The sequence below is a fragment of the Homalodisca vitripennis genome, chromosome 4 (genome assembly GCF_021130785.1).
Source record: "Homalodisca vitripennis isolate AUS2020 chromosome 4, UT_GWSS_2.1, whole genome shotgun sequence".
NCBI classification, from domain to species: Eukaryota; Metazoa; Arthropoda; class Insecta; order Hemiptera; family Cicadellidae; genus Homalodisca; species Homalodisca vitripennis.
Genome location: NC_060210.1, coordinates 76,522,216 through 76,536,397, shown reverse-complemented (window position 1 = coordinate 76,536,397; position 14,182 = coordinate 76,522,216). Strand labels below are relative to the sequence as shown.

At 34.1% G+C, this 14,182-nt stretch overlaps 1 protein-coding gene across 2 annotated transcripts; it reads right to left on the bottom strand.

Annotated features, from left to right (window-relative positions):
* Positions 1 to 2,063: 2,063 nt before the first annotated feature.
* On the bottom strand, positions 2,064 to 14,182 carry LOC124359553 (rhomboid-related protein 4-like). 2 transcript variants are annotated; one of them, XM_046812396.1, is made up of 4 exons: positions 13,652 to 14,182; positions 7,368 to 7,695; positions 5,722 to 5,955; positions 2,064 to 2,396 (listed from the first exon to the last, which is right to left on the bottom strand). In XM_046812396.1, exons 1-4 carry the CDS (start codon positions 13,772 to 13,774, stop codon positions 2,197 to 2,199), a joined length of 885 nt encoding a protein of 294 aa, XP_046668352.1. In that variant the 5' UTR covers positions 13,775 to 14,182; the 3' UTR covers positions 2,064 to 2,196. The 2 variants fall into 2 exon arrangements, with proteins under 2 accessions (XP_046668352.1, XP_046668353.1); XM_046812397.1 differs by lacking the exon at positions 13,652 to 14,182 and adding an exon at positions 11,039 to 11,238.

Here is a 14,182-nt window from a genome sequence, read left to right as displayed (position 1 = left end):
TTCAAAACAAACGGAAAGGAATGCTCAGTAACGGAATTTTGTTGCTCCATGACAATGCTCGGTCCCATACCGCTGACACTCAAACATTGATTCGACAATTTCGTTGGGAGCAGTTCGATCACCCGCCCTACAGCCCAGACTTGGCACCATCTGACTACCACTTGTTCCTGCACATGAAGCGCGAGCTAGGCGGCCAACGCTTTGAAACCAATGATAAAGTGAAAACTGCTATGGAGTCATTGCTACATTCGTTGGCGGGAACCTTCTACAAAGAGAATATAGACAAATTCATCACCCGCTATGACAAGTGTTTGAACATTGGTGGGGTGGAGACTATGGAAAAATAGTTTAAGATTTGGGCTTATGTAGAAATAAAATTGTGTTGAAAAAATGGTTTTACTTTAATAAGCCACTTAAATAGCCAGGGGCTAATAATACAGGGTCATCGAAAAATAATGCCTAGATTTTAAATAACTGTCATAAAAAAACTATTAAAGGTAATTTAAAGGTTGTAGTCTTAAAATGTGCGGAAAGAAATAATTTTTTTTTTCATACCTTAGTATGTTTCAATGTGAGCACCGTTCGTTGCCCTGCAGATATCAAGTCTGTAGTCAACTTCCTGCCACGTGCGTCCAATCATATCTGGCGTAACAGTTAAGATTGCGGAAGAAATTCGCTTCCGAAGATGGTCCAAATCCCGAATCTTTTCTGCGTAAACTATATTTTTTTTACCCCCAGAAAAAGAAATCCAAAGGGGTAAGATCAGGACTTCTAGGAGGCCATGAAATGGGGGCTGCTCTACCAATCCAACCGTTTGGGAAGCGTGCGTTTAGTGCAGCGCGTACCTCGCGATGGTAGTGAGGTGGAGCCCCATCTTGCATAAAAATGATTTGCTGTCCAGTCTGTCGATATCGTCTAATTGGGGGAAAACAAACAGTTCAAGCATGTCCAGGTAAACTAGGCCTGTAATGGTTTTTTCTACAAAAAAGAAAGGTCCAATAACTTTGTCATGAAATTACGCGCACCACACATTGAGTTTGGAAGAATCACGCACATACTCGTGGATTTCGTTTGGCTGTTGCGATCCCCATACACGGCAATTGTGACGATTTACACATCCATTTATGTGAAACTAGCTTCTTCACTAAACAACACTCTCTGTAGAAAATTTGGATTATCATCAATTTCATTTAACATAAAACTTGCAAATTCAGTTCGTTTAGGGCGGTCGTTAGGTTTTATTTGCTGTTTTATCTGAATTTTATACGCATGAAGTCTTAGCCGTTTGTGCAGTACATTTTGTATTGTTGTTTTTGGAATGTTTAGTTGAAGACTTCGTCGAGTAATGGATTTTTTTGGGCTCCTAACAAAAGATTGCCGGATACGCTCAACATTCTCTTCTGATGTTCTTGGTCGGCCTGGTCTAGATTTTTTGCCGACGGTCCCTGTTTCCCTAAACTGGTTAAACCATCGAACGATAGCTTTGTTATCAGGTGCTGTTTGACCCGGATATGTTCTCCGAAAGATCCGCTGTACACTGACAATTGACTTTGACTCCGCGTACCAATCACGCACTGTGCTTTTTGTTGCACGGTCAACATCGTACTGAGCGGCGGCGGCGCGTCTGTGGCCGGCTGACCTTGACGATTGCGCAGCTTGTCTGCCCATCACAAAGACAGGGAAACACAATCAGACGAACTAAAAACAAAACTTGCGTTCTCCAGTTATCGTCCAGTGAAAGAATTACTCATTTAACATGAAAGGTTTTGATGTTATAATTTTATTAAATCTAGGCATTATTTTTCGATGACTCTGTATAGGTATTTTTAAAACTTATTTAAACATAGAAGGATATAAGTATAAGAATCTGAGCATTCTGTAGAAATTGTTGATATGAACCTCATGTTCATATATAATTGAACTTGTTAAGTTATATATAAACAAGTTCATATATACAAGCTTATTTTCAAATATTAAAGGTGTTAACAAATTTACTGCAATGATTACAGATGGATAAAAAATGGAGAATACCTGCAAAAAGGGATAAATAATTTAAGAAGGTAGAAAAATATAAAACAGTTATTTACTTTATGGTAACTTATAAAATCTATATAAATATTCCAATTATTTACAATAATTACACTTGTTAACAACAATCTTAAGACCACATGTTAATTTTTAACTTCACACTAAAATTTAGTAACGCCACCCATACTCTTGCTCTCTTGTTGTATATGTCCTTTGAAATATGTTGGGACCGAAGCCGTTGAATCCACTATTACCAAATTGTGAACCATATGCACCTGCTCTGAAACCCTGTGAGTCATAATTGTTGCTGTAGGAACTGGAGCTGGGAGGAGTGAACCTGGACTGATGCTCATGGAAAATTGGCCACCCTATAAACACACATAAGACTGGTAGGTCAGATGAACATTATATCACCTATTTAAAACATTATTGATAGAATGTAGAATGTAGGATGGGTTAAACCTTTTTTTGAATTCATCAATTCTAATCTTTACCCCCCCCCCCACCCGAATCCTCCACAAGACATCTCCCTTGTTTATACAGAAGTGTTACTACTTATTTTTAAAACACTACAGGGATGATACTTTGCTGAAGTATCATATTGTAAAAGAATGATAAAAGCCCTACTATAAACAAATTATTTATTTTATAATTGTAACTGAAAATCCAGAACTATCCCCATATTCAAAATTAAAGTTTTAAATATTGAGACACATCTATAAACATCATATTCTGTAACATTTCACCACCTAAAATTAGAGTCTAAATAACCGAGACTGGATGACAAGTACTTATTTAAAAATATAGACCTATCCTTACTATTATTGTTGATATGATTGTGGTATTGACACTGGGAAATATCATCAATGATTTTATAGCTAGCTTGGAATTGACTCTTATTTCACCTCCAAGCTATAATTATAGCTTTATATAATTTATAAATATTTATATAATTATAATTTTGACCTCTGTTTTTCTCTTTTGATTATATTTCTTGCAGCTTTAAATTTATTATTAAAATTTTAAACGCATGTCATATCTTGCAGTTATTTCTGCCTGGATGGCTTAAAATATGTACTTTTTCAGTCGAAGTACGATACTTACTATTTGAGTTTTTTTACAAATCATACATAATCAGTAACATCTATTTCAATTTTGTTAGTTCATGTAAAAATTACTACTTTTGGTTTCTTATTAAAAGAAATAATTTTAACTTTCTTTAAAACATAACAGTTATTATACATAACATATTTAAGGAAGGCTAGTAGTTACATGATACTGATAAAAAGTGATATGGTCACAGATAGGATTTAACCCATTTAGTGCCAATAAAAATTAAAATATTTTTATCCTTGTACCATACCGAATTAGTTTCTCATTTTGCAATGAAAGTCGTCTTGTGGGTGATTAGGGTCAACTAAAAATATTAAACAACATATAACATATTAAAATTTTATTTTATTACCTTATATTTGAAGTACACTGTGGGACAAAAAAAAAGGGACAAGCTTTTAAATTGTTTTAACTGTGTAATATTTTATTTAAAATTAAATATTTCTACATTTCTCTTATCTGTACCTGATTCCTCACATAATTGTTTCAAATCTATCCTGAAACATCTTGCTTACTTTATTAATATTGCTAATCTTATCATGAGTCTAAAATAATGTCTTCCTTATCAGCTCAGAAGTGAACTTTCAACCCCTTTGTGATCATTGCCTGCCTCAGTCTGTGTGTCTATTCTTTACTGCAGGTCATTCCCAGCTTATACAACAACAGAAAATGCCTCTGTCACCAACAGATTGTGCCAGAGCTGTTGCTATAGTTGATAGTGGCTTAACATTGCGAGAAGTAGAAAACATCACAGGGTTCCCTAGATCCAGCATAAGCAGAGCTGTGATTCACTTTAGATTAACAGGAAGTTATGAAAGGAGGCAGGGATCAGGCCGTAACAGAACAACAAGTGCCAGAGATGATCGTATTGTTGTGTCAGTAAGTTTGCGAAATCGGTTCCGAACTTCAGTTCAAGTTTGTAATGAGCTTACGAGAGCCCGTGGAGTGAATGTTTCCACACAAACAATTAGAAGAAGGTTACAGGAGGTGGGATTTGGAGCTTATCGCCCAGCTACAGGTTCTAGGCTGCTCCCGCGCCACCGAAGAGCTAGTTTGGAGTTTGCTAGAACTCACGTAAATTGGACCGCAGAGCAGTGGAGACCAGTGCTGTGGACCGATGAGTCTCGGTTCTCCCTGAGATCACCAGACGATCATGAAAGAATGTGGAGACGGGCTGGAGAGAGGTTTGCTCAATATGCAATATCGCCAAGAGACAGTTTTGATGGTGGATCCATTATGGTTTGGGGAGGAATTTCAAGAGAGGCTCACACTGAGCTTGTAATTCTTAATAGAGAAACATTAAATACTGAAAGGTATGTGGAAGAGGTTTTGTCAGAACATGTAGTGGTTTTTGCGGGATTTGTGGGTTCTAGATTCATGCTGATGCAAGATAATGCTCGTCCACACACCGCAAGGGTGGTGCAAAATTACTTACGTGAAGTTGGAATTGAAGTAATGGAATGGCCCGGATCTTAATCCATTAAAACACATCTGGGATGTCATGGGAAGAGCAATTAGAAATCTTCGAGATAAGTTACTCTCTTTGCAACAGCTTGGCCAGGCCCTGCAGGAGGAGTGGAATAACTTGGACAGGAGGTGATACGGGGCTTGATTGACAGTATCGGTCGCAGACCACAGGCAGCTATCAGAGCCCGAGGTGGGAACACAAGATACTAAAACGCCTTTGGACTACTCCAAGTTCAAGAAAAAATCATTCTAACCATTTAATTTCTTTCTCCTTTTTTTGAATTTTATTTTTTTTTAGGAATTAACTTGTAATTACGAATAAATCTTTGTACATCGTTCTTCCTTTGTTGCAGAAATGTGTAAAGAACACTTTTTAATTTGGTTTTTGGTTTTACATCAGTTATAACATTAAAAGATTGAAAAATATTGAGTGTCCCACTTTTTTTGTCCCTAAGTATATATTCACACATTTCCAATTAGGTTTATACCAGATCTACCATTACAAATAAATGTCTGTGTCATTTGCTTGCCTTTTCCACTCCCAAGTTTGAAGGTTAGGCCATATCAAATAATTTTCTTGAATTTATTCTTCACCACTTTCACTACTACATTCACTCATAATATCGTCATCAAATTTTACCATCAATCACTTCAGAGTATGTTCTCCATAAAGTTATTAAAACTTTTAGAAGATATAATATGATCTTGCTGCGACGCCATTTCAGACGACAACTGGTCAAAGCAAATAATCAACAAATGAAGTTGTAAAACACAATTGATTTCAAGTCAGTCGTCCAGCTTCGAAACCAAACATGTAATGGTTTAACAGACTGATTATCGGTTTAATAGCATAAACAATTATGCATATGCAAACTGATGACGGGCAATATACGTCAGTTATTAATAAACAATAAAGTCCGATGTTGTAGATTGCAACTATCGGCTTTCCCAATTTCTTTGTTAAATCTCAGTTGAAACTTGTATAAGGGTTGCCATTAAGGTTGTACAGTAATTTAGAGGAAACATTCCATTGTTTTATTATGGAGTTGAACACTTGTCAGAGTATCCCTATATATGTATAGGCTAATAAATTACTATAACTAACAATAGTACCTGTTATATTGGAGATGATCGAATCAATTACTTTGCCAATAAAAGTGCTGGTGTAGAGGCAGCCTGCAAGTATACCAGCCAGGTGACCCATGAATGAGGCATTGGGCACCATCAAGTGGATGATCAGCAATTCTGCCCAGGCAGCGTACTTGGATGGCATGGGCAGTCCCATGATGTAGGCGGTGCCAGGTGCTGTTTCTGCTGTTGTTATTACTTTCAGGGCAAACAGCACACCTTTCAACAAAAACATTCTATGTTACTATGCTACTATCTCAAGGGGCGTTTTTCATTCATAGCCAACAGTACAGAAAAATGTATTCCTATTCGAGATTACAAATTACAAATAATTCAAACTTTAAGATGTGGAAGCCGAATCTTAGTGTTTCATGCTTTGTTGATTGCATGGTCATTAATAACTACTACCAGCACCATACTTCTGAAATCTTAGCTCTATCTAACTGAATACTGAGGGTAATCCATGTGACAAAATTATTAATCTTTTTTTCTTGTTTTAGTTGTAAGGGAATATTTTCTGTAATTTTTTTTATTGATAAGATTCCCTATTTTAAGTTGATTTTTTGTTATATCTCTAGGAGTAGGCCTACATCATGTACAGTCAAAATGTAGATGGAAGAAGAATTTAATCAACTAGCATCTTTCCTAACATCACCGGTTACCAGAATGACATTATCTTGAATAAGAGCTAATGGTTAACATGTTCAAATAGGATGTAATAGTTGGTCAACAAATGAACTCAATGCTTTACCACCACAGTTATTGGAAGAACTTTCCTGTCTATGGTCAAGCATTCTTCTTGTGGCTGTGTTCATTGCTTTTAATTAAAAGTTATGAAATTTTATATATTTCCCCCTACTTTAATGTCTTATTTAGGAGACTTGAAAAAAATACTGTATACTCGGTTATCATCACTACAATACACAACAAACTTAACAAAAGAATAAACATGCCAGTTTTGAACACCTTCCTGTTCTAAATAATTATCTAGGAAACCCATTTCCAGCTGGCATAAAATCTTGAGTGCCAACCACAGACAGATTAATAAAACAAAAACCACACAGAGAGCAGAGCGAGTATTTTTGTGTATACCCTTCAACGATTGTGCTAAAATAGCATAAAACAGAACTTAGTCACCATAGAATAAAGGAGATGACATATCCACAGTTGCTTGCATGAGACATCTGTCAAACAACCACCAAAACATTGTCACAGGAAGCTGCATTTATGGTAAACGGTACTTAGAATATTCTTAGTCGCATCAAAAGTTTTTCAAACAATATCAAAATTATGCTCATTAAGGAAAATAAAATCATTGTCCTACACAATTTATCTCCACACTTCAACTCTAGAACAGCTCACTACGCTTAGGCCACGGTTTTGGACACAAATATTTTTTTTATTTGGCATTTACACACAAATCTCTAAAATACAACTAATCCCTTGCACTAAAATAGTAAAATTGTAATAGAATTATGCAAGTTTGGTTCTGGCTATTCTAATTATTAGATCTGGCTATTAGATTATTAAGCATACCACTAATCTTTGGTAGTGGAAAGAAGTCAATTTGTAGAAAATCAGCTTCAACTTTAACTTAAAAATGTTTCTATTAAGCAACCTATATAACTTACCTGAAAATCCAATAGCACAGGATCTCATCATTGAGTAATCTTCTAAAAACTCACTCCCAAACTTAGCCAGTGCAATGTAAAAGCTGTTAGTTATCACCACTAAAAAAGCCAGCAACACTGCAAAATTGGAACTCCCGTATCTATTTTCTAATGTTCGCCCTTTGATGATGAATGATATCATGTTGTAATACAGATGCATGTCATCCCCATGTTCAAATGTGGAGAGTATGAAACGTCTGTAGTCCTTAGTTCTTAGGACCGCATCGCCACTGATACAGACGTCCCACTTGGACCAAGGAACATTTATCACTCCCAAGTACAAGAGAACCTAAAACAAATTTACATTGCAGTTACTTCTTATTTTAATCTTATCATGTAGTTATCACTGCAGGATATGATCAATATCAATATAAATTAGGTACAAATGTAAAATTTAATAAGAGCATTGAAAAATTATGGTTCATATAGTATTAGTTCTTCAAGATTCATTAGTTCTCAATGTTTTAGGGTAGTTTAACAGTTAGTTGTACAATGTGTGCTCGCACTTGTTATTTATCACTATTCACATCAATCACTTGTTTATTGGTAACCATTTCCTCTCACTATACTAGGGTATGGTGTCTTGTTTTTCAGCTTTTATTCTTGATTGGTTGATGACACTACAAAAAATTGTTCCCAGATATATAACCTGTAAAATTTCTGCCCAATCAAAAAAACAAAGGCTGATTGAGCATTTCACAGCTTTGAAAATATATTTGTTGTCAAAACTATTATCCTTATGTTTTAGCGTGAAACATCAGAAATTAAAATTTCTAATTTAGATTCAACGTAATTTATAAAAACGTATGTCATTAATTTCTTAACATCAGTGTCAATAAATATAATCAAATATAAAACATATTGTCTGTTGTGTGTTTTCATTTACTTTTATGTTTTGTGATGTGTTATGATTTAAATTCACCTGATGACTCCTTCTGGTTGATCAACAAATTCCATATGATGAAAGACCTGATGATGCATTCATATCAAAATATGTCCTGGGCAAACACTTTTTAATTTAGCTGAATGATGGAATGGTATATAAGTAATCTAGTCTGAAGGAAACAGGGTTTTTCCGGACATTTGCCATCGTTCAGTGAAACAAAAAAATCAGTAACACTATGTTTCGAGATCTGCAATCTGATCACTTCTACAGGTAAATAACTAACCTAACCGATCAAAACGTAGTGTTACTGATTTATTGTTTCACTGAACGATGGCAAATGATGAAAAATCCTGTTTCCTTCACAATCCCTCCATTGTCAAAAATAAACTTCAAACACAGAAGTGCAGTTCAGGGGCATAGATTATTATAATGACTACTTACATCTATAAATTTTACTACTTTATAACCAACAAAATGGAAATTGGCTACATTTTTAACTATAACATCATTTAACATTTAACAGCTAAACCGGAATGGATACAATAAGTACTTTTTTAGCCTACAAAATCTGGTATACAAAGTATGCCAAAGTCTTAAAATAAAATAAGGAACGATTATGCCACACCATGTGTCATATACAGGTTCTATTGAGGTTGGAAGTAAAATTTCAAGTCCTAGCTCAATTCATTAGGCAACATGTGTTTCTGTATCACAAGTTAAAATGTCATACTATGCCCGGTTAAAATAAAACTTCCAGACGATGAAGGTACTGTTGTACCTGACTCAGTAGCGGATTTTGCGGAAACTTTAAATACTGCAAATATATAGTTTTAAATAAAGACCCGACTGATTCATTTGAACACAAAGTAGCAAACACCTTAAAAAAACACGAAGCAAATTTTTCAGATATATTAAGATCTAAATTAACTCCTCACCATTCCAAAATCCCCATCTGTAAGGACAAACTAGTAAGTTTTGACGTTGAAAGTCTATTCACAAATGTACCATGTCATCTTATTTCTGCTGTGATGATCACCATTTGCTATTGGCCTCTGGTCAGTCATAGGTGGTTGGTCGATGAATGCAGACGTATTGTGACCTGTATTCTGTAGTTCAGTTTTATTAATTAGTGTTGTGTTTAGTTTTTTATGAAGTGCATATTTTAGAGTTAGTGAAGTTTACACACAACATGGTGGTTGTGATTCCTGACTTTGGCATGTCACAACGCTCTGGTATGATTTGTTTATTTTAAGCTGGTTTGTAATTATGTGTTAGGTTAGTTATTTACCTAAAGAAGAGACCAGATTGCAGATCTCGAAATGTAGTGTTACTGATTTTTTGTTTCACTAAACAATGACAAATGTCTGGAAAAATCCTGTTTCCTTCACAATTCTTCCATTGTCAAAAATAAACTTCAGACAAAGAAGTCATATTATGATTGTACTCATATTTACAAATCAATTTATTCTGTGATTTTCTCATTGCTATCATGATTACCCATAACAACCAATGTAAAAATATTCACCTAACCCTCAGCCAAATTACATGGCCAACATTTACCATCATCAAACTCGATGTTGCTTATATAGAAACGAAGCTTCAAGCATAATTTCAAGTCTATAGGTCAGTTCTGTTTTAAGACATTGTGCGAACAGAAAGACAAAAATGATTTTTTCCAGTCCCTTGGGTTTTAGACGTCAATAATTAACAAATAGATTCAATAATAACTACATAATGAATCTGTTTCTCAAAGATGTGGAAAACTTCAATCCTGATGAATGGTAAAAATATATTGACCAACCATGTAATAGGTATAATGGATAACGACAAGAAACTAGAAGGACTATAGATAAACTGTTTGCAAAGAAACATGTGCAGAAGCAAATATCTGAGCAGCCACACGCAGGAGGGGCCTCCCTTGTTTCTGTTTTATCAGCTGTATGGATCGTGTCTCACTCACACCATTTTGTTTACACTACAGCTATTTTATAAGTATATTGTATTTTTGTGTGTGGGCCTATGTAAGCGTAACATATTAATTGAACAGACATTAATGTAGCCATAAATGTATCCAGGGAGTTTGCGTTTTGGTGTGAGGTTAGCAGCTAAATGAACAGCAGTAGTGATGTACAATGATGAAAACTAGGATTATGGTATGACACACTGCTGTGAAAAATCCCATGTTGTATAAGGTTGAAATGGGAGGTCATAGTACCTTTCCCGTAAATGGGGGCCTTTAATATTTTTAATTACCTCTACAAAGCTCATATATCTCTAAATCCTCAAAGGGCATGCAAAATTAAAAAAAAAAATGGATCATGGAAAATGAGGATCACCAGAATTTCTTTTGGTCTAGATGGTCCTAGGTTTAATACTGATTATTTGAATAAAAAATTGATAGTTTTAATTCTATTGGTGGCTCAATACAGAATACTAGGTAAGGCAAAAAGCATTCATTCACTTAAATTTTCCACAAAGTTCACTTAAATCTGGTGGGCTTGTTAAATTCAATATTTACGTAATAAAATGTAGGTAATTGTGAAATTAATGCACAGAGCGGAAAAAGACGAGTTTTGCAAATCTCGTTACAGGTGTGGATAAAAATTAATTTGAATTATACAAACAAATTGAACCAAACTTTCTACAAACGAATAAATAGTGTAAAAAACAAACATAAGATTAACAAATAAGGAAGAATAACGTTACCATAACTTCAAATTTTGTATGAACATGTCTACTTACATACCATGAGGTAACTTGTGACCACATAAAAATAGCTTTTCTTAATTTAAAAATAACACACGATTACATGACTAACTTATACTCTCACTTTGAAAAAACACAATGACCAATTAAAAGGAAATTAATTAATTTTCTACTAATATTTTAACACGTAATCCACAATGAAATACGTAAATAACTTTCAAAACTAAATGACAGTATAGAGTTAATGTATCGCAGTCGCGTAATGGATGCCATGGTTATCCATGACGCAGTGATAGCTACTGCCTGGGACAGTTAGTGGTGCTGTACTATGCTGATCTGACCACAGAACACCAAGATAAGCTATTGAGAGCAGATAACACTAAAAATCATAGATAACAAGAAGCACAATACACACATATAACCACAAATTAACATTTACAATTAAATTATTAAAAATCATAGTTATTTGTGATTTGCACCCACTAATACCATATATATTTATGTTCAGGAGGATGAGCAGAATAGCTGTAGCGATTATGATTATGATAAGTAGCCACCACGACAATTGAATCATTGATATTTCTGATAACTCAAACTACCAAACAATAACAAACCAAAATGGTGAACTGAACAACCATATAGGTACTTCATATTACAATGTAGTTCAGTTGTTTTTATATCTGAAAAGTAATAATTTAATGATGAGTAAAACTATATATGTGTGTTTATTAGGCTAAATGTAACAACAAAACTGAGTAAAACATACTTACACTATTTTGAAGAATTAGCATGTCTGACAGCCAGTGACAAAAACAAGTTAATGCAAGGTCATCGCCAATGTAGTTGTGGCCATTACTCAAATACCGCAAGAATGATTTTGTATTGTTTGAATTCATTTTATTGTAGTAATAAATTTAAAACAGTTAGCTATAATTAATTGTAAACAACTAACTAAAATACAACACTTTCTCAGTTGGATCGCGATTGCGGTGTCGTAAATTTTGAATGTTTTTAAGTGTAAATTGGTTTGTATTGTTAGTATCTTCATATTATTTTGTTTGTGTATGTTGTTCTAGTCTGTGTGTAAGTAGAACAATGACTTGACCGTGAGTTATGATGATCATAAGCATCTAGTACTTTACTAAATACGTTTGTATAGTTTTTGTGTTTGTTCAGTGATATTAATTTATAAACTTACAATGAGTCGTTAAAACATCGCTGACAATGAAGACCATTGCAGGCATCAGATTCAAGCATTAGCAGTGTAGACAATACACAGAGTGTTAGGTTAGGGTTAGGCGAGGGTGACCAAGATACAAATTACCAATATTCAGACAGTGAGAGTGATCTTAACGTTTTTGAAGATTCTTCCTCAGAATTAGACGATACTGATGCTGACATAGATTACTAACCATCATCTGATAATGAATCAGATTCGTCTAATACCAATGTAGGCTTAATGTTTACATCCACACCTAAAAAGCCTAATAAGAGAACACATCCTGAATTACAAGGTAATCAGAAAAGGTTGAAATTAGGCGTAGGCCTACAAGGAAGAAGTCCTATTTATAGTGACCAGTTCCCCTGACATTGATAACCCAAACATGACAAACAATTTTGATGAGCTGGCGCCTATTGACGTTCGGTTGCTCGACCCCCCTCCGATTTGATTGAAGTTGGGCCTGACGAAGATTTTGGATACAACGAACTCCCTGGACCAAAACGTATATGCCTCTTCCTGGATCTAGTCCTGTTGTTTGTTTTAATATTTTTTTTTACTGAATTATTGTTTAGTAGTCTGACAAGAGAAACAAATAGGTATGCAAACCAGTTCATTCAAAAAAATTCGGACTCGATGAAAGAGGGTTAGGGTATGGTTGCCAATGACTACTGATGAGATGAAAGCCTTTGTTATTACTTAGGCAACAATTTATAAACAAGTCTTGATAAACAACGGAAATACTATCCAAGTCTTGAGACACTGTCTGTAAACAAGAAACTGTCTGTAGTTTTGTAGTGGTTCATATTTTCATATTTATTTTCCAAAAACTTTATTTATAAGTATAAAAAAAGTATTTTTATGTCTTTTTGTAAAGAATTAAATGGAGTATAAGATAGCATAACTGAAAAAGAAAAAAAAATCAATAACTACATTGTGTTAAATGTAAACAAAATAAACATTAAAAACAAAATGTTTTTGCTCACAAAATTTGTGTTAATGTTTTTTTTTATTGGTATAAAATCGTTAAATAACTAATGAGTTTATTACATTTATAAAGAAAATATATTTATCTACAAAACAAACAAAAACCTATAGGACATTATACCAATAAATAATTTTTTTATTAATTTTTAACCAGACTCTTGCAAAATCAGGCATTTTGGCTCAGCATTTTATGCATACCATATAGTCAAAGGGTTAAAAAGAAGAAGCTTTTTATGATCAAAAATAACTTTTAGGTACATTTTTTTTTTAAATCTTGTGTTTTCATCCAAAACCCTCTGGCATTTTTCACATAGTCACACAAAAAATAAATCATCACTTTTCAACATTATTTTTATCTCTGGCACTAAAAGGGTTAAAAAAGACTCCAGCCATTGACCTCACTGATACCAAAATGTACATATTATAAGTAATTAAAAAGTACTGTACCTGTCCTAGGATTGTAAACAGAGTAACTCTTGGGATTGTGCCAAAACCCATATTAAACATTTCTGAAAGCAACAAGATCACTCCTAATTCCAACCTAGGTTGTCTTCTGTTTCCTGGACGCATGTCTTCTTCCAATAATATCCTAGGCTAAAATATCAAACACAACTAATTTTAAAAATAGTTAGAACCAATCTGTTAGTCTTTAATTTCACAAACTAGACCATGGTAAACTCTTCTTGAGTGTTATTAGGGTAGTTTGATATCACAGTTTTCATTCAATTGGTATGGATAAATAAATTACATAGCACATATAACTTTAGAAATGACGAAAAGACAGTCAAAAACATTAAAAATATAACACAATCACAAAAGGACTTTCATTATGATACATTGTCTTCTCTGACAGAACTATACATAACCTCGTATAGAGAAACGTACACTGTTGTAGAGGTTAATAAGTTCTAACAACTTTTGAATAATAATGCTTCTGCTTGGATGAGTCAGCTGTTATGTTCCTGACGTAAATAAACT

What these genes read in the sequence shown, in the direction of transcription:
- LOC124359553 (XM_046812396.1), bottom strand. Translation starts at nt 13,774, where the DNA reads ATGCGTCCAGGAAACAGAAGACAACCTAGGTTGGAATTAGGAGTGATC. An exon ending in CTGTGCTATTGGATTTTCAG is followed by an intron (nt 5,956 to 7,367) that starts GTAAGTTATATA and finishes TTTTGTTGAAAG; the next exon opens with GTGTGCTGTTTGCCCTGAAA. An exon ending in GATCATCTCCAATATAACAG is followed by an intron (nt 2,397 to 5,721) that starts GTACTATTGTTA and finishes GTGTGTTTATAG; the next exon opens with GGTGGCCAATTTTCCATGAG.